Here is a 19,182-nt window from a genome sequence, read left to right as displayed (position 1 = left end):
ATACCCAAGGAAAAGCAAACTGTCCGGGAAGAACCTGTCTCACATAATGTTAATTAAAATAGTCTTAATCCCTTCAGTAAACTGAAGAGCACAAAGGTGATGGTGGGGGTGGGGTGGGGGAACCTGGCACCACCAAGTGTCACCACAGCAGGGGATGAGGGATCTGGCATCACCGAGTATCATCCTTACTCAGAAAAAGTCTCTGGAAACAAATGAGCATAAATAAACCAGTATTAACCCCCTACTCAACTGACACTCAGAACGAGCTGGGTCAGGAATTGACAGCCAAGCACTAACGGAGGGCTGCACTGTCCATCCACTGAGACGGAGAACATACAGAACATTCTATGGCTGAACAGGTCTCTTAGGGGACGATTCACTTGGAACTATTTTTTCTCCGTCTTTTTCCACTGGTGGGTGGACATAACCCATTTGTCTGGACTGGTCTGGTAAGAGGACAAAGAATAGCAGGCTAACCCATCCCAGACCTGCAGCTGATCACTAAAAATCAAAAGGTACAAAAAGACCCATTTGTCTGGTTTGAGAAAGGAGAATGTCTTGACTCAGGGGGGAAAGATCACCAGTGTACAGGAAGATTTGGACAAAGCAGAGAGCATGGGGCTGCCATGTGTTCTCTGTACCTCACTGTGAATATTAGGTGCTGAACCCGTGAAGCCATTCTCAGCGATCGTGCTGTTGGAGCTGTTTGGGGAGCTGGGACCGGATCCTGGGGCACTGTTGCACACAGAGGATACTGGGAAGGAAAAAAAGAAAAATTTAACAAACATCATATGGAGCCTCAGTTCTACAGTGTAACTGTTCTCTGTCCCCATTCCAGTGGCGTAGCCACAGGTGGGCCGGGGCCCATCCACTTAGGGCTCAGGCCCACCCAACAGCAGCACATATTTAATGCTAGCTAGTGGGGATCCCAAGCTCCGCCAACTGAAGACCTCCCCTGATGGTGCTGAAAACACTGCTCTCCACTTCAGCAGTCTAAGCTTCCTGATACTGGCTTAATCGCATTGGGGGGAGGGGGAGGGGGAGGAGAACACTTGGTGCCCACCCACTTCTTGACTAGGCCCACCCAAAATCTGCTGTCTGGCTACGCCCCTGCCCCCCCCCCCCCCCCCCCAAAAAAAAACATACATCCAAAGGGAGAGAGAGGATAAAAAAAACTGTTCCCAGCCATCTCAATCACTATGTTCAGAGCACTGAACCCCACCCTAAAAAGGGCAGTGGTTCCCTAGGATTTAAACTGCCATTACTATCCTTCCTGCCAATTTTCGCAGCACTCATTCACCTGAGATTTCAATAGCTCTCTTTTTGAATGTACTGATGACTGTACCGTCCTTCCTTCGTAAGAGCGGGCTGCTCCTCCGCTCTGCCACTTTCTGTTTTAATCGCGAACGGACTTTTAAGTTGGGTTCAGAAGCTGCAAGAAGGAAAACAAAAAGCTAAGAATTAGCAGTCCAGGGCATTGCTCTGTTTAATGCCCAACACTGCCAGGCCAAAGTCATTCTTTGCTCTCTCCTTCCTCTCAGTCGGTGAGAGGTTATGACTCCATTCTCCAAGAAATGGTGGAGAGTGTTTCACATAAGAGGATGGCAAAGGCTCTCTTCACCTACAGTTCTAGAGGGATTAAACCAGCTCCCATCAGCGTAGCGTTTTCCTCTCCTGCCTCTTCTTCCTCTAACCTGTTTTCCGTAGTGGGAAGTCATCTCTAGTATCGTAGGTGCCAAGCATGGGCAGTTTATAGGATGGCGGCGTCCCTGGGGACCCTGTCTGGGGAGGAGAACTCTGGTCCAATGAGGTATGATGGGCTCCCCTGGAGAAAGGCAAGAAGAATACAATTAGCTCTATTGGAAAAGGTCTGAGCGTTTTAGCATTCTAAATAGAACATGGTATTTGCGCAGAGAGATGCAGGCAGGACAAAACAGACCATTCCACAACTAGGAACAGGGCTTTCTCTAACCGACTCTCCTGCAGGTCAGAGAGATAAAGGGTTGGACAGGTGAGACATGAGATAAGTGAGGAAGGACAAAGCAGGCGTAAGAGGGATTGTACACCAAGCCTTTGTCTGGTTTTACACTATTTCATTGGCCGATGCTCAGTACCTAATGCCGTTGCTAGAGTCGATTAGCACCAGAATAGCACCAGCATTAGGGTGTGCAGAATGTGCACCAAAGATGACCACAAGTAGTATTAAAATGTAGTTGGTTCTTTGCAAATGAGGTCCTTAGCTATTCCCTCCCAATGCTCAGAAACAGCGCACAAACCAAACCCTGCCCTTACTGCTGAAAACCTAACGCCAGCTCTGAGCTAGCATTAGGGTGTCTGGAGAGAGATTTCTCATGCACCAACCTATACACACTCCATGTGACCGGTAGATAGTTTTTTGGGTTTGTTTTTTTTGTAAATCTTAGACAGAATGATTTTTTGCACCTTTCTTTATTGGTCCTGAAGTTAGCCCAAAAGCTCCATCTTTTTAAATATTCGCCTGGTTCTGACTGAGCATGCGCTCAAGAGCTGTGGTTACTGCACAGCTCTTGTGTGCCTGCATTGGGTACGTTCCTCCCACTTAACTTCCCAATGCTTAACGCTAACAGTGTGCATATAATTTGCATGCTATTAGTACTGAGCATTTGGAAGTCTTTTTCTGCGCTGTTCCTGCAGTATTTCCCGGCACTGTTCCCTACAGCGCCAGGGCTCTGAGCATCAATACAGGTGTGTGCTGACTACAAGCAAAGAAACAGACAACTTGAGTGCAACACTCTGCAGGGTAACAGCACAAGGGCCACTTTAAACAAAAAAACAGCAATGGGTATCAGAATTTGGGATGCTCTGTATGTATGTGCAAGGAGGAAATTGGATGTCACTGAATTTGGATTGCAGATGGAGGGAGAAATGGGGAGCAAATCAGAAGTACCAGTATTTGGGTTGTGGTGGGAGTGCAGGGAAGAGAAAGTGGAATTGGACAGACCAACATTTGGGGTGCTGAGCATACGATGGGGATAGAGAATCAGATGTAATAGAATCTGGAGTGCTGTGTGTCGGGGTGGGGTGGGGGGAAGGGTTCGAAATCAGTAATACCAGTACTTGAGATACTATTTGGGTGGATTGTAGGGGTACGGGAGATTCAGATGAAATAGAGATATTGTGTTATGGGCAGGCGGGTGGGCTGGGGGAAGGTATCGAGAGACAACAGATTCTGGAGTTCTTGTGGTCTGAGGTGGATCAGACATACCAGCATTTGGGGTGCTGTGGAAGGGAATGGTTTAGGCTGCTCCCCGCTGGCTCCTTGGACTTACTCAGCAGGAACTCTTGGAGCTTTAATTTCACCTCGGTACTGGCTATCGCACCTGTGGATGTTACAGAGGCACAGAAAAAACACACACGTTCCAGAGAAATTTCAAACTCAGGGATGACACAGAAGATGAGACATCAGAAAGGGCGGTATCGGATTTGTAATTTTGCAGCTTCCTCCTGCTCCTGTGGTCTGTCAGCTCACTTAGAGTAGGCGCCTACTTATATTATGGGGCTAAGAGCTTTCATTCACAGCTTGGCTGGGGGTAGGGGGGATGGGGGTGTCTTTAATTTTAAATACCTGTACCTTCTTTCTCTCCGGGGGCCACAATTCCTTCTGGAACCTAGTATGTACCCCTAGTCTGGCCATTGCATGTCGCAGTTGAGGCATGCAGGATACTCTCTACTAAGAGTACATCACCCAGCCCTCCCGAAATTCCAAAGGCTGTGAAGGTCGCTTCTGTAGTAACCCCAGCCTAGTAACAGAAGACAGCCTCTGAAACTAAATCTGGCTCACCCATGTGACAGCAAATAGCGCTGGTGTAGAACCACTGGGCAAATCCAGAAAGGGCCAGTCTGTGCTACAGTGTTCTAAGTGCTATCAATACAAAATATCCATATGCCGCCAACCTAATCTGAAAAAAAGAGAGAATGACCCTCTTTTGAACACAACCCCCTTTCCCTGTCTGTAACTATAATGAATGAGGGTATGAAGAGCAGGGAAGGCCGGGTGCTCCTCTAACTAAACCTTCTTGTCTGCTCTACTCCGCTAAGACTTACTCTCTTTGCTCTTCTCCTTGTTGCGTAAGATAAGGAGCTGCTGTTCCAGCCGTTGCTTCTCCAGCTCCTCTTGGTGCTGCTGTTCCCGTTTGCGTTGCTGCTCCAGCTCTTGCTGACGCTTGGCTGCCAGGATCTCTTGCTGCTGCTGCTGCCACAGAGAGAGTCGCTTCAGTCAAGGCTGGGTCAGGTACATGACAGATGGGGATGCAGTGAGATTACACTTAAGAGGCAGAGAAAACAAGCTGCAAAGATGGGGAAGTGGGGATCCTGGAACAGATCAGCACTGCATCTTCACAGAAAGCGGAGGACTACGGAGAAAGGAGGGAATCAGAAACAGCAATGCTAAGACAGTCTCGGTTGGCGCTAAGGTGGAAACACAAGTAGGCGTAGAAGAGGAGCAATGAAGGGAAGCGAGAGAGCTGGCAACAGGAAGGTGGAATGAGAAGATGGGAAAGATATGAAGCTGGAGGTGGGAGCAGGAGGAATACCTTGAGGTGCTTCTGAAGCTGCACTTCATGCTGGCGTGTCAGGTGCTCGTGCTGCTTCTGGAATTCAGCAAAGAGTAGCTGTTTCTGGAGCTGCTGCTGCTGCTTCAGGAGGAGTAGCTCATGCTGCAACTGCTGCTCCCGCATGACTGGGTCCACACTTGACAAAGCTAACCGTGGCTCTGGCCGCAGGTCTACAGGGCTGCTGTTGTTGCTCGAGTTTGGCATGGCCAGAACAGGTTTAACATCAATTCCTGAAATAGAAAGAGACATAGATACTTAAAATTAAAATGAAATCCAGTGTAACAGTAAACAGCTGCTAGTAGGAACCTCTGTTGAAGACAGTTCTGGCTAAGAAATGAATGGACAATTAACCAAACCAGGTATGTGGGTGGCACTTATTTTAACCTGGCATGTATTTTACTCCTTGTTCTCTGTTGCTACCTGACTGGCATCACAGCAAGGGGCTCCCTGTCTCCCAACAGCGGAACTCCTCAGACTTTAACCTATGACACACACCTCACACCAGTAACTGCCCGGGGCCTGTTCTCACAACATCAAATGACAACAAACAGAATCTGTCCCCAAATTCACAATGCCAATTCCCCTTCAGATGAGCCCGATGACTGTCCTCCTGCCCTTTCTTCTGAGGCCCATCAGTTTAATCTCCTTGCAGGCTTCTGGCCTTCAGATCTGCAGAGCTAAGTCTTCAAATGAGAAGCTACCACAGGCAGTAATTTGGTCGACTCTGCAAGTGTTAAGAAGCATGCCATTCTACACAATGCCATGTGCTCTATCCATGGAGGGTCTACCAAGAAACCACAGGTTCACCCTCGGAGGAGAAAAAAGGAGGAAGACGGAGTATGCTAAGCAAACAAGACAAGTATTAGAGCCGGGCAGGGAGAACAGCACCAGCATCAGATAATCTGCTTTTCAACACTTTTATTGTAATTACTCTGAAAAACGGTGCTAAATATAGAATGAACCAAACAGCAGCTGCTTCTAAAGCGTAAAGGGGAAGAGAAACAAACAAAGACAGGCAGTTGAGAGGATAAAATGAAAAGAAAAAAAAAAAAAACAGTGGCTGATTGAGGAAAGCCAGGGAAGAGGTACAAATGTACAACAACAGGGTAGAGAGCAAAAACAGAGTGCTAGGAAGAATGAATGAAAATGCAGATGGAGGTGAACAAATACAGGAGCACAAAAAGTGCTGTACACCGATAAGGAGATGCAGACAACAAAGAGGATGAGGAAAAAAGAGACAAGGCACATTAAGCAATCAAGTGAATCAGGAAACCAGCTATTAAAATTGGGCATCATTAAAATGTATTCTATCAAGAAAACAGAGGGTTATCTGGGTGACTGCTCCAAAGTGTTTAATACCTTTCCAATTTCAAACAAAAATGTGAATCTGCAATTATTCTTAAAACAAAAAACAAAAAAAGACACAGAGAAAACTGGTTTGGTTATGTCATCATGGTGCTCAATGCTCTTGCTGCATCCTGAGGAAGGATAGAATCTCTTCTCGCCTATGCCCAAAGACAGCACATCATCATCTGCTTTCCACAGTTTGAGACCTGTGGAACATACAACTCGAATCTCATGGTTGTGTGTGGCCATATGCACTCTTGTCACAATTTCATCAGTTTTCCTACAAAGAAATTTGGATTCAATTCTCTAAAATGAGCCAAAAACGGCCAAGGTTGGGTGGAAATCTTTTGAGCACTGGGATCAGAAAAGGAAAACGCTGTACCAATCAACAAATAGACCACTCTCTTGCAAGATTAGATTTTTGATTTGCTTACACCTTTTCAGTAGTAACTCAAGGTGAGTATTTCCCTGTTCCTGGAGGGCTCACAATCTAATTTTGTACCTGAGGCAATGGAGGGTTAAGTAACTGGCCCAAGATCACAAGGATTAGCAGTGGGATTTGAACTGGGTGCCTCTGGATGTCACGGCTGGAGCTCTAACCACTAGGCTACTCTTCCACTCAATATCCTGGAACACCCAAAGCAAAACCCATACATGCTCTCTCCACCTCTCTTTCATTGGAGTTGAAACTCAGTCATGCTAGAGATGGGGGGTTCTTTAGCCCTCCAGAGCTCAAGTAGATGCAGTCCCCACTGTTGCTCCATCTCCTTCTATCATGAACTATTCTACCCCCTCTCTCCCACCTCACCCCAGTGTAGAGGCGGCTGCTTTAAACAGCACTGGCCAGGTTCCATAAAAAGCACAGCTGGTTTCCAGATAGAATCCAAAGGCAGAATTTAGGCTTTAACACACAACGCCAAATTATTCGAAGAAGCAACTTCACCACCAGCCATTTATCCATCTATTTTTATTTATTTGTTGCATTTGTATCCCACATTTTCCCACCTATTTGCAGGCTCAATGTGGCTTACATGGTACCGTGTCGGCATTCGTCAATTCCGGTATGAACAAATACAAGGTGATATGTGGCTTTTGTGACTGCTCTCACCCTCTACCCTATAGAGGCTGCAGAGACAAATGCACAGTTTATTATGTAACACCACCACAAAAGGCAACAACTACCTCCAGGTTTGAAAATGTGCTCTCTTGACACAATGGAAACTTATACACAAGAAGATGGGAATTCAGGTGCAATCCATCTTACCAGCAACAGGCATGCCAGGGTCATAGCAGCCAACTTTCCAAAATCATTGGGGGTGCTAAACCCAACAGTAATTACCTCTCCTGAACACAGTCAAGGAGTTTGTTCAATGTTTGGGGGTGTTCAAGCACCCCCAGAGTTGGTTCCTATAGCCAGGGTTACCCTATTACCTGAGGAAAGCCAGGGAAGAGTGACTACAATATTATACACACACACTTTCAATGGTGTCAAGCATTTACATTTGTTTCACATGAATCTGGTTCAGAGACAGGGCCGAGGAAGGTTCTGAGTATTACCTATTTTCTTTGTAATAAAATATGTCCACAAAATGGCATCAGATTTACTACTGTTACATATATGTATATACGCAAAACCTTCCAAAAATATTCAGACTTTTGTACCTTTATGTTCTGCTGCTAAAAATTCAGATCTCATTACTGGACAGGGTTTACCGATTAAACATCATGCTCTCTACTTTTAGTATGATAGCACAGTTATATGAAACGTTTAAAATGTAAATAGGCAATCAAAGTATTCTGGTTTGTTATTCTTAAGTCTTCACACTCTGTTACAGTGAACCCAAATAGATGTTTCCAAGAACTGACTTACAGGTTCATAATGTTAGAGTCCACCTGTGTCCTGCGTCAGTGGCTAAGCAGATTTCAATACTCCTGGATAAAGAATTAAGCTGTTTTGTTGTATGGAGAAATTAAATCTTATTTGATGATTTTCTTTCCATTAGTCCTTTCCGCTATTCCAGAACCTGTGGGATAGTTGTATCCATCAACAGCAGGTGGAAATAGGAAACTGAAAATTTGAGCCGAGACATCTCTCGCTTGGCATTCAGTCCAGTTCCTCGGTATTCATATAGACAAGCAGTAAGGGTAAACTCATAACAAACACAACAACCTTAAACAACTCACTAACCTAACACTAACCAGACGAGCATGTACACATGACCTCTCTTATCTCTGACAACTTGTAGAGAACAAGAGATATGCAGGAAGTACCATGGAAGGTGACGGTCATTATTTGACCCATTACTTTGCACCAACTAAATACCTCAGAAACCCTGGGAGGGCCTCTGGAATAATGGGAAGGACTAATAGAAAGAAAATTATCAAGTAAGATCTAATTCTCCTTCCATTACCTAGCTTCCCATTATTTCAGAACCTTTGGGATGTTTAAAAGCAATCCTAGAGTGTGTGGGATCGCTCTAAGGGCTCAAGACCCAAAACTGGATTCTGAGTGTGCTGCAATGTCCACCCTGTAGCACTTGGCAAAGGTAGGCAGTGTCGACTATGTTCCTGCCTTGCAAATATCCGTTGGAGACAGTAAGTAGTCTCCACCAGGAAGCTGCTGTACGCCTCGTAGAATGAGCCCGCAAGAAAATAAGCTGACACGATAGTCTCCTTCAGCCATCTAGCAATGGTGAGCTTGGAAGTCATGAGGCCAAGCCTCTCCTTACCAAAAAGCTAAGTTACTTACCTGTAACAGGTGTTCTCAGAGGACAACAGGCATATATTCTCACAAATGGGTGATGTGATCCATGGAGTCCGGTGCAGACACTGCCAAGTGCACTGTCACTTTAAATCTTTGAGGCAATGCTCCCACCACACATGCATGGGTGCCTTCCTGCCCGACGTGAGATCAGCAGTACAGTGCTAAAGCTAAGAAGACAACTCCAAGGGGAGGTGGGAGGGATGTAAATAAATAAATAAAAAGTGAGAATATATGCCTGCTGTTCTCGGAGAATACCTGCTACAGTTAAGTAACACAGGGGGTCTTTTACTAAGGCATGCTCACGTTTTTAGCGCGCACTAAAATTGGGTGGATACTAAATGTTAGAGACACCCATAGGAATGCACTGGCGTCTCTAATATTTAGCGTGCGCCAAACACGTGAGCATGACTTAGTAAAAGGGGGTCTTAGCTTTCTCTGAGGACAAGCAGGCATAATATTTTCACATATGGGACTCACTATCTACCAGTCTCACAGGAAAAATGAATTTTTGTAACTAAGTAGATAGTGAGCCTGGTGGAAATAATGGGCCAGAGTTGGACTTTAAAACAATAAAAAGATTATTCAGGACTACTTGTCCAAACTGGTTATCCTGTATGGCATACAGTAGTGAGTAGTGAAGGTGTGGGTAGAAGACTGCAAAGCCGATTGCGAATATCTTGAATAGAGGAAGAACAAAAATGGACTACTGAGGCCGCCATGCTGCTCCTGTTAACCTTTAAGTCATTTAGGATAGGTCTACCACTCTACCTTTAATCTCTAACAATTCCATAATAACCAGTCTGTCTACTTCGCTCTTTAAATGAGCGTCGTTTGGTGCTATCTGGTCCAAAGCAAGCATCCCTGGAATCAACTAGACAGTGCAAATTTTTTCTTGCTGTTATGTCCCTTTAGAACTCTTTGCCCCTATTTGTGCTATCACTACCCAAATTTAAAGCAGTTTTGAAAACATGGCATTTTCACGTCGCCTTTGATCCAGTCTGGTTTGGGTATGGTGTTCTGTTCATCAGGTGACCTGCTCTTTCCTTTCCCCATTTCTCTTGCTTATTTATCTTCCCTTCCCTGACCCTATCCAATTTTCAGTATGAGTTTGTTTTTCTTTACTATCTGATTTTGTAGTTCCTTTTCCTTTTTGTGCTATTTGTGATTTTATTCTATTGTAAACCGCTTTGATCTGCAAGATAGCAAAGGCAGTATAGCAAAAATAAATAAATAAATGACTCATTATGCGTGGTGACCCAGCCATGGAGGGTCAGCCCAGCCTGAGAATACGTATAGGAGACGAAGAGGGGCATAATCGAAAGGGGCACCCAAGTTTTCCTGAGGACGTCCTCGCAGGATATCCCGGCGAAGGGGCGGAAAAACCTGTATTATCGAAACAAGATGGGCATCCATCTTTTGTTTCAATACGGTCGGGGACGCCCAAATCACGAAATTTAGGTCGACCTTAGAGATGGTCATCACCAATTTTCGGCCATAATGGAAACCGAGGACGCCCATCTCAGAAACTACCAAATCCAAGCCCTTTGGTCGTGGGAGGAGCAAGCATTCGTAGTGCACTGGTCCCCCTGACATGCCAGGACACAACCGGGCACACTAGGGGGCACTGAAATGGACTTCAGAAATTGCTCCCAGGTGCATAGGTCCCTTACCTTGTGTGCTGAGCCCCCCCAAACCCACTCCCCAGAACTGTACACCACTACCATAGCCCTTATGGTGAAGGGGGCACCTACAAGTGGGTACAGTGAGTTTCTGGTGGGTTTTGAAGGGCTCACATTTACCACCACAAGTGTAACAGGTAGGGGGGGATGGGCCTGGGTCCACCTGCCTGAAGTGCCCTGCACCCACTAAAACTGCTCCAGGGACCTGCATACTGCTGTCATGGAGCTGGGTATGATATTTGAGGCTGGCTTAGAGGCTGGAAAAAATATTAAAAAAAAATTTTTTTAGGGTGGGAGGAGGTTAGTGACCACTGGGGGAGTAAGGGGAGGTCATCCCAATTCCCTTCAGTGGTCATCTGGTCATTTAGGGCACATTTTTGTGGTTTGGTCGTAAGAAAAAAAGGACCAGGTAAAGTCATCCAAGTGTTCATCAGGGACGCCCTTCTTTTTTCCATTATCGGTCGAGGACGCCTATGTGGTAGGCATGCCCCAGTCCTGCCTTCGCTACGCTTCCGACACGCCCCCGTGAACTTTGGTCGTCCCCGCAATGGAAAACAGTTGAGGACGCCCAAAATTGGCTTTCGATTATGTCAATTTGGGCGATCCTGTGAGAAGGACGCCCATCTTGCGATTTGTGTTGAAAGATGGGCGCCCTTCTCTTTCGAAAATAAGCCTGACAGTCAGTCAACCAAGTAAAGATTGTATACTTGGTGATGGGAATTCCCAACCTGTTAGGATCAAAGGATGCAAAAAGCTGGGGAGGAATTTCGATGAGGTTTTGTTTGTTCTAGATTGTATTCTAGAGCACACATTATTTATTATCTCATTTGCACCCCACAGTTTCCCAACAGCGTCAGGCTCAATGTGGCTTACAACGCACCACAGAGGCAGACGGCAATGTAGTAAAGTAAAGCTAATACAGCAGAAAACCTACACAAGAAATAGTGGGGAGGATGAGGAAGGGACGGCAGGAGCAGGGAAACCAGGAGAGAGGAAGGAAGGGTAAATATGTCCAAAATTTGTCTCTAGATTGTGTGTCCAGCAGAGGAGACACATGCTGAATCCTTGTGATAAGCTTTTCCAAATAACAAGGTCTTTAGCGATTTCCTGAAAGATAGGTGGTTGTAGATGGTTTTTATGGGTTTCGGCAGAGAATACCAAAGTTGGGTGCTGATGTAAGAGAAGGATGAAGCATACATGGATTTGTACTTAAGTCCGATGCAGGTTGGATAATGAAGGTTTAGATATGAGCGGAAGAGTCTAAATGTGTTAGTCTAAGGTATGCAGTGCTGCTTCTCCAGGATATGAATGTGGTTTAGGAAAGAAGACAGGTAGTAAACGGACTGGTTGAAATGAGATGGAACTCCAAAACCACTTTTGGGAGGAACTTGGGGTGGGTTCGGAGTACAACCCTGTCGTAGTAGAACCTGGTATAAGGCAGATCCGCCGCAAGGGCTTGAAGCTCATTGACTTGGCAGAAAAAGAACTATTAAGATCAGTACTTTGTATGTGAGGAATTTCAGAGAACAGGAATGAAGTGGTTCGAACTGAGGTTTCATAAGAGCAGTGAGGACTACATTGAGATCCCATTCCACCAGAGGTGGTTTAATAGGAGGTTTAGAGTGAAATAAACCTTTCATGAATCTAACCATCAAGGTTGGCATATTATAAATTTTAGTATGAAAAGCACTAATGGCCTCAAATGTAGTATGAGTTAGTTTGAGTACAGAATTTGAAAGATGGAAGAGGTACTCCATAAGGGTAGGTAGAGAGCATGTAGTAGGATCGAGCGCCCTCGTTGAACACCACAGAGAGCATCGTTTCCACTTTAAACAGAAACATCTTCTTGTGGAAGGTTTTCTGGAGTCAAGCAGCACTGCAGAGTCTTTGTGAGGAAGGTTCAATGAACACAGATCGATGTCGTCAGGTACCAAGCCATCAGGGCCAGAAAGCAAGGGTCTGGATGAAGGAGGGATCCCTCGTTCTGTGTTATTAGGGATGGAAAAGGATATAATGGTTCCCTGGACAGCAACTCTAAGAAAAGAGGGAACCAGTTTGCCTGCTACCACGTTCTGTTTTCCAGCTAGATAAACAGCTCTTAAAAAGATGTTCTGAGAAGTCTCCCAAATCCAGATTTGAATTGCTTGGTGGCAGAGAAGGTAAGACCTAGTTCCTCCCTATTTGTTTAGGTAATACATTGTTACTTGATTGTGTGAACTAGTATAACCTGATTGAGAATATAGTTCTGGAAGGTTTTGCGAGCATTCCAAACAGCTCACAATTCCAGGAGACTGATGTCATTGCTCTTGTGGAGACCAAGAACCATGTGAATGGAGACTGTCGAGGTGAGCTCCCCAACACATCATGGAAGCATCTGTAGTGAGAACCTTGTGATATGGAGGGGGTTGGAATGGAAAGCCTCAGATAGGATTGTTGGATACCATCCACCACTATAGAGATGGAGTTATTTGGATTTGAGCAGATAGTAATCCTATGACTTGGGACCACTAAGGGGAGTGTGTCCACTGAGGAATTCAAAAGTGAATTTGAGCCAATGGTGTTACAAAGACTACTGAAGCCATGTGACTGATGAGGCATAACATCTGACAAGCAGATATTTGAGTCGACTGGGATATCTGAATGGTAAGATGTAGTATATTGTTCGCCCTCAGTTGAAGAAGGAATGCTTGACCCTGAGCTGTGTCGAGGAGTGCATCTATGAACTCTAAAGTCTGTACCTGCTGAAGATGTGATTTGAGATAGCTGATGACAAATCTGAGGAGTTCTAGAAGTCTTATCAGAGACTGAATGAAAGCGCTGGTGGACTCTTAAGAGGCTGCTTCGATTAGCCAATCGTCCAGGTATGGGAAGACGTGGATGCCTCACCTGCGAAGCATTAGTTACTACTACTACTAGACACTTTGTGAAGACTCGAGGAGCCGAGGCCAAGCCAAACGGCCCTTGCACTGATTGCGTATTGCTCCACAGCGGAAGTGCAGAAATTTTCTGTGTGTAGGGAGAATAGATATATGGGTATATACCTCCTTGAGGCCTAGAGAGCAAAGCCAATCATTCAGTTGTATCATGAGAAGTAATGACCCCAGGGATACCATGCAAGACCTTTCTTTTAGGAGAAACGTTTTCAGGTCTCACAGATTGAGAATCAGACGTACTCCTCCTGTTTTTTCTCGGAATGAGAAAATATCTGGCATAGAACCCTTGATCCCTGCCCGGAGGAGGAACAGGTTCTATTGTATGCTGCTGGAGGAGGGTAGGGAGCTCCTCTCAAAGTAAACTCATTTGAAGGGAGTTGAAACAAGACTCTTTTGGTGGATGAACCTGGGGTCTTTTTCACCAATGGAGAACGTAGCAGTGTTGAATGGAATATAGTACTCATCGGTCAGAGGTTATGAAAGGCCATCTCTGTTGGAAGAGAATTCTTCCAACAGGTAGGTTGTTTGGCACGGACAACTGAAGTCAAAAATTAGGTTGTTGTTTACATTGAAAGGGCATCTGGGATTTTTGTCCTTGCTATTGTCTTGGATGTGAGTGTTGGGGTGGACGCAGCATATGGGATGTAATGATGCTTAGATATATAGTGGTTGGAATGTTAGTATCCTCGCTGGAATCTTAAAAACAAAGTAGTAGTCTGAAGCCTAGATAAGAGTCTTTATTGTATTTGTATGTTTTTTTAATTAGGTCGGCCATCTCCTCACCTTTGTCACCAAACAAGTTTTCTCCACGACAAGGGACATCTGCTAGATGCTTCTGGACAGCAGATTCAAGGTCGGAGACTCTTGAGTGCATTGCTACTGCTAAGGTGGAGATATATGAGACATTAAAAGCCATTAAAAGCCTGTCTCACAAGATATTTACGACAGTCTAGAACTTTTCTGTGAAGCTTTTGGAACTCTTCTTGTTTGTCAGAAGGAAGGAATAATGCAGAGCACTCTGTATTAGAGATTTTAAGAAAATAATGGAGTAAAGATAATTCAAATGTAATTGGTTAGTACACCTCTTCCTCGGTATAAGGCGGTACTTCAGAAAAATAACCAGTACTGCCTAATAATGAAGGTTGCGTTATAATGAAAGGTAATAGATGAAATAAAGACGCAATTTAAGACTCAATTCAATTTTTAAAATAATTTTAATGAATGCAAATTGAATCTACAATGGCAAAACAAGTCCAAAAAAATCCTTTTCTTGACTGCAAATCAAACTTACAATACACAATGGCAGGGTTTAGTATTACATAACCTCTGTAGTGTAGCAAATAAAGAAACTTTTTATGAATGCAATCAAATTACTATAGAATGTAAATTCAGTGCATGTTCATTTAAGGTTCATATGTTCACTTAATGAAAAAGTCTGTAATTCACAACTGGGTCAACATTGTAGACCTGTTGTTCTGTGTAATTTCCAGCCTCAACCGCTTTTACTACATTCTATTGCAACGAATTCCAGAGTTTAATTACACGTTGAGTGAAGAAATATTTTCTCAGATTCGTTTTACATTTACTACTTTGTAGATTCAATGCGTGGCCCTAGTCCTAGTATTTTTGGAAAGCGTAAACAAGTGATTCACGTCTACTTGTTCCACTCCACTCATCATTTTATAGACCTCAGCAGTCTTTTCTCCCAGCTGAAGAGCCCTGGCCACTTTAGCCTTTCCTCATAGGGAAGTCGTCCCATCACCTTTATCATTTTCTGTACCTTTTCTAATTCCACTATATCTTTTTTGAGATGCGGTGACCAGAACTGAATACAATATTCAAGATAAGGTTGCACCTTGGAGCGATACAAAGGCATTATAACGTCCTCATTTTTTTTTTATTTCTTTCCTAATAATACCTAACATTCTATTTGTTTTCTTAGCAGCCGCCGCACACTGAGTAGAGGGTTTCAACGTATCATCAATGATGACGCCTAGATCCCTTTCCCGGCCATTGACTCCTAATATGGAACCTTGCATTCCGTAACTATAATTCGGGATCCTCTTTCCCACATGCATCACTTTGCACTTGCTCACATTAAACGTCATCTGCCATTTAGAAGCCCAGTCTCCCAGTCTCGTTAAGGTCCTCTTGTAATTTTTCACAATCCTCTTGCGATTTAACAACTTTGAATAACTTTGTGTCATCAGCAAATTTAAATTACCTCACTACTACTACTACTATAAATCATTTAGGAACCTTCAGGCTATTGACCCTTCTACTCTGTCCTCCAGTGTTTCAAATCTCTTCTCTACCACTATGTTATCCAAATCTGTCAATGAGGCTGTCTCTTCCTATAATACTATTCTCTCCTCTGTTCTGGATACTCTCGCTCCTCCCATTCCCCGTTCTGTAAAATGTACCAAACCCCGGCCTTGGCTGACCTCTAAAATCCACTACCTACATTCCTGTACCCGCTCTGCCGAACGCCTTTGGCTGAAATCCCATGCCCATGCTGACTTCATACATTTCAAATTCTTGCTAACCTCCTTCCAGTCTGCTCTTTTACTTGCCAAACAGGACTATTACATCCAGTTGACAAATTCTGTTGGCTCAAACCCTCGACATCTCTTTCCCACACTGAACTCTCTCCTCAAAGTGCCTTCACCTCCAACTCCCCCTTCACTTTCCCCCCAGACTCTGGCTGAGTACTTTCATGATAAGGTTCACAAGATTAAACTTGAATTCTCAACCAGGTCACCTCCACCTCTCCTTCCCTTAGCCCATTCTCTCAACCCTCCAACCCCTGCCTCCTTTTCTTCCTTTTCTGAAATCACTGAAGAGGAAACTACACATCTTATTTCCTCCTTGAAACTAACAACTTGCTCCTCTGATCCTATTCCCACCCATCTACTTAATACTATCTCTCCTACTGTCATCCCTTTTATCTGCCATATTCTCAATCTTTCACTTTCCACTGCGACTGTTCCTGATGCCTTCAAACATGCCATAGTCACACCACTCCTTAAAAAACCTTCATTGGACCCTACCTGTCCTTCCAACTATCGCCCCATCTCCCTCCTCCCTTTCCTAGCCAAGATACTTAAACGTGCTGTTCACCGCCGTTGCCTTGACTTTCTTTCATCTCAAGCTATTCTTGATCCACTTCAATCTGGCTTTTGCCCCCTTCATTCAACTGAAATAGCGCTTGCTAAAGTCTCCAATGATCTGTTCCTGGCCAGATCCAAAGGTCTCTATTCTATACTCATCCTTCTCGATCTATCTGCTGCTTTTGACACTGTTGATCACAGCCTACTCCTTGATACGCTGTCCTCACTTGGATTTCAGGGCTCTGTTCTTTCCTGGTTTTCTTCTTATCTCTCCCAGCGTACCTTTAGCGTATACTCTAGTGGATCCTCCTCTACTTCTATCCCACTGTCAGTTGGTGTACCTCAGGGATCTGTCCTGGGACCTCTTATTTTCTCCATCTATACTTCTTCCCTTGGTACTCTGATCTCATCCCATGGTTTTCAATATCATCTTTACGCTGCTGACTCTCAGATCTGCCTCTCCACACCAGAAATCTCAGCCGAAATCCAGGCCAAAGTATCAGCCCGCCTGTCTGACATTGCTGCCTGGATGTCTCAGAACCATCTGAAACTAAATATGACCAAGACTGAGCTTCTTATCTTTCCCCCTAAACCAACCTCTCCTCCTCCCCCATTCTCAATTTCTGTGGATAACACTCTCATCCTTCCCGTCTCATCAGCTCGTAACCTTGGGTTATCTTCGACTTCTCTGCACATATTCAGCAGACTGCTAAAACCTGTTGTTTCTTTCTCTGTAATATCACCAAAATGTGCCTTTTCCTTCATGAGCACACTACCAGAACCCTCATCCACACTCTTATCACCTCTCGCTTAGACTACTGCAACTTGCTTCTCACAGGTCTCCCACTTAGCCATCTCTCTCCTCTTCAATCTGTTCAAAATTCTACTACACGACTAATATTCCGCCAGTGTCGTTATGCTCATATTAGCCCTCTCCTCAAGTCACTTCACTGGCTTCCTATCCATTTCCGCATACAGTTCAAACTCCTCTTATTGACTTATAAGTGCATTCACTCTGCAGCTCCTCAGTACCTCTCCACTCTCATCTCTCCCTACATTCCTCCCCAGGAACTCCGTTCACTGGGTAAATCTCTCTTATCTGCACCCTTCTCCTCCACCGCTAACTCCAGACTCCATTTCTTTTATCTTGCTGCACCATATGCCTGGAATAGACTTCCTGAGCCGGTAAATCAAGCTCCATCTCTGGCTGTCATCAAATCTAAGCTAAAAGCCCACCTTTTTGATGCTGCTTTTAACTCCTAACCCTTAATCACTTGTTCAGAACCCTTATTTTTATCATCCTCACTTTAATATTCCCTTATCTCTTGTTTGTCCTGTTTGTCGGTTCTAATTAGATTGTAAGCTCTGTTGAGCAGGGACTGCCTCTTCATGTTCAAATGTACAGCGCTGCGTACGTCTAGTAGCGCTATAGAAATGATAAGTAGTAGTAGTAAATCATACACAGCAATATGGCTAAATATCCAGAAAAACACCATTATTGGTTCCAGAATGGAGATAATTTGGACTAGGAAACCACACAACACTCTTCAGAAGCCAAAGGACACCCCTCCCCACACACACTTTAACTATCAGAAAAGCCATTTGTATGCAAGTGAAGAATGCTTGGCACTTGAGTCAACGGCCTGTTTTAATCCGAAGCCGGTAAGGCTCCGAGGGCTGGGCAGAATATTAATGTTCACAGACTCCTTTTCTACCATACCGGTGGAAATCCAATCAGTGAAAGAATTCACACCAAATCAATGGACAAAGACCCCATGTTTGTTTCTGTAGTGCATTTCTGATGATTTCTCCACCCCAAGCTTTGCATGAAGACTAGAGAAAGAAAATGACAGCATACAACCAGCTAAGCTCAACAATGGTCACTTTGTGAAAGACCAAAATTGAATCATGTTCAGAATTCCATTCCTTCCCTCCTTATACAGCATTTGAATTTAGGCAAACAGGTTATAAGGATGTAATCCCTCCCACTAACACCTCATAATATCTATCTGACTGGTGCTCAATTCTGGCTATGGCGCTCAAACCCATGAAATAAAATTCCAGTAAAAATCAAAACAAACAACACTCTGATCTGCAAAAAGAGGTCTTCACAAGACAAAGCCACACAGAAGAGAACACTCAGTAAATTATTCATGGACCCCTTACATATGGAATAACAACCATGTGTGTGACGCCAGTGGAATGACATTTCTTTAATCGCATCCGTGGCATACACTGCTGTTAGGCAGATTCCATAGTCTTTTTATGAGGATTTGTTACTAAACAAAAGAGTCAGTGTGGCATAAAGGACATGGTGATTCTATTTTTTTTAGGTGGGGATGAGGGGGGGGGGGGGGGGCTGTCACTGCAGAGCAATTACAACCTTTTTTCATCTACCAAATGCATTCTTCCAGCTGTTTCCATGACAGAAAGTATCTACCTTGCAGACTGATATCTGAGCACTCTTGCAGAAGGAAAGAATAGTGTGCCCGACAGCTAAGGTGAACACCCAACTCACAACAGTGTAACAGGCATTTTTACATGCATTTCACTTAAGCAATAGTACCTACTGTGGAGACTCTATTCACCTGTCTGTCCGTCCATATGCATTTGTTTGCACATGTGTATACTTCACTATCACAAAAAGCAACAGTGCTGAAGAGCCAATAGGAATTCTCCAGCCTTGCCGTCAAGAAAGTTGGCAAGGATCCCTGGGTCCTGCCAGCAAAGCCATGCAGTGGAAAGAACAGGCGAGTG

General features: G+C 44.4%; 1 protein-coding gene across 1 annotated transcript in view; it reads right to left on the bottom strand.

Annotated features, from left to right (window-relative positions):
• Positions 1 to 563: 563 nt before the first annotated feature.
• LOC115481399 (histone deacetylase 5-like) overlaps positions 564 to 19,182 on the bottom strand; it is a 189,923-nt gene continuing 171,304 nt past the window's right edge. Inside the window, exons 4-9 of the mRNA XM_030220486.1 lie at positions 4,572 to 4,822; positions 4,084 to 4,231; positions 3,245 to 3,359; positions 1,695 to 1,825; positions 1,301 to 1,432; positions 564 to 754 (exon numbers count right to left, since the gene is read on the bottom strand). Of these exons, the coding sequence (XP_030076346.1) occupies positions 564 to 754; positions 1,301 to 1,432; positions 1,695 to 1,825; positions 3,245 to 3,359; positions 4,084 to 4,231; positions 4,572 to 4,822 (968 nt within the window). The remainder of the gene's footprint in view (positions 755 to 1,300; positions 1,433 to 1,694; positions 1,826 to 3,244; positions 3,360 to 4,083; positions 4,232 to 4,571; positions 4,823 to 19,182) is intronic.

Source organism: Microcaecilia unicolor, chromosome 12 (genome assembly GCF_901765095.1).
Source record: "Microcaecilia unicolor chromosome 12, aMicUni1.1, whole genome shotgun sequence".
Classification (NCBI taxonomy): Eukaryota; Metazoa; Chordata; class Amphibia; order Gymnophiona; family Siphonopidae; genus Microcaecilia; species Microcaecilia unicolor.
This window is presented reverse-complemented; position numbering and strand designations above follow the sequence as displayed.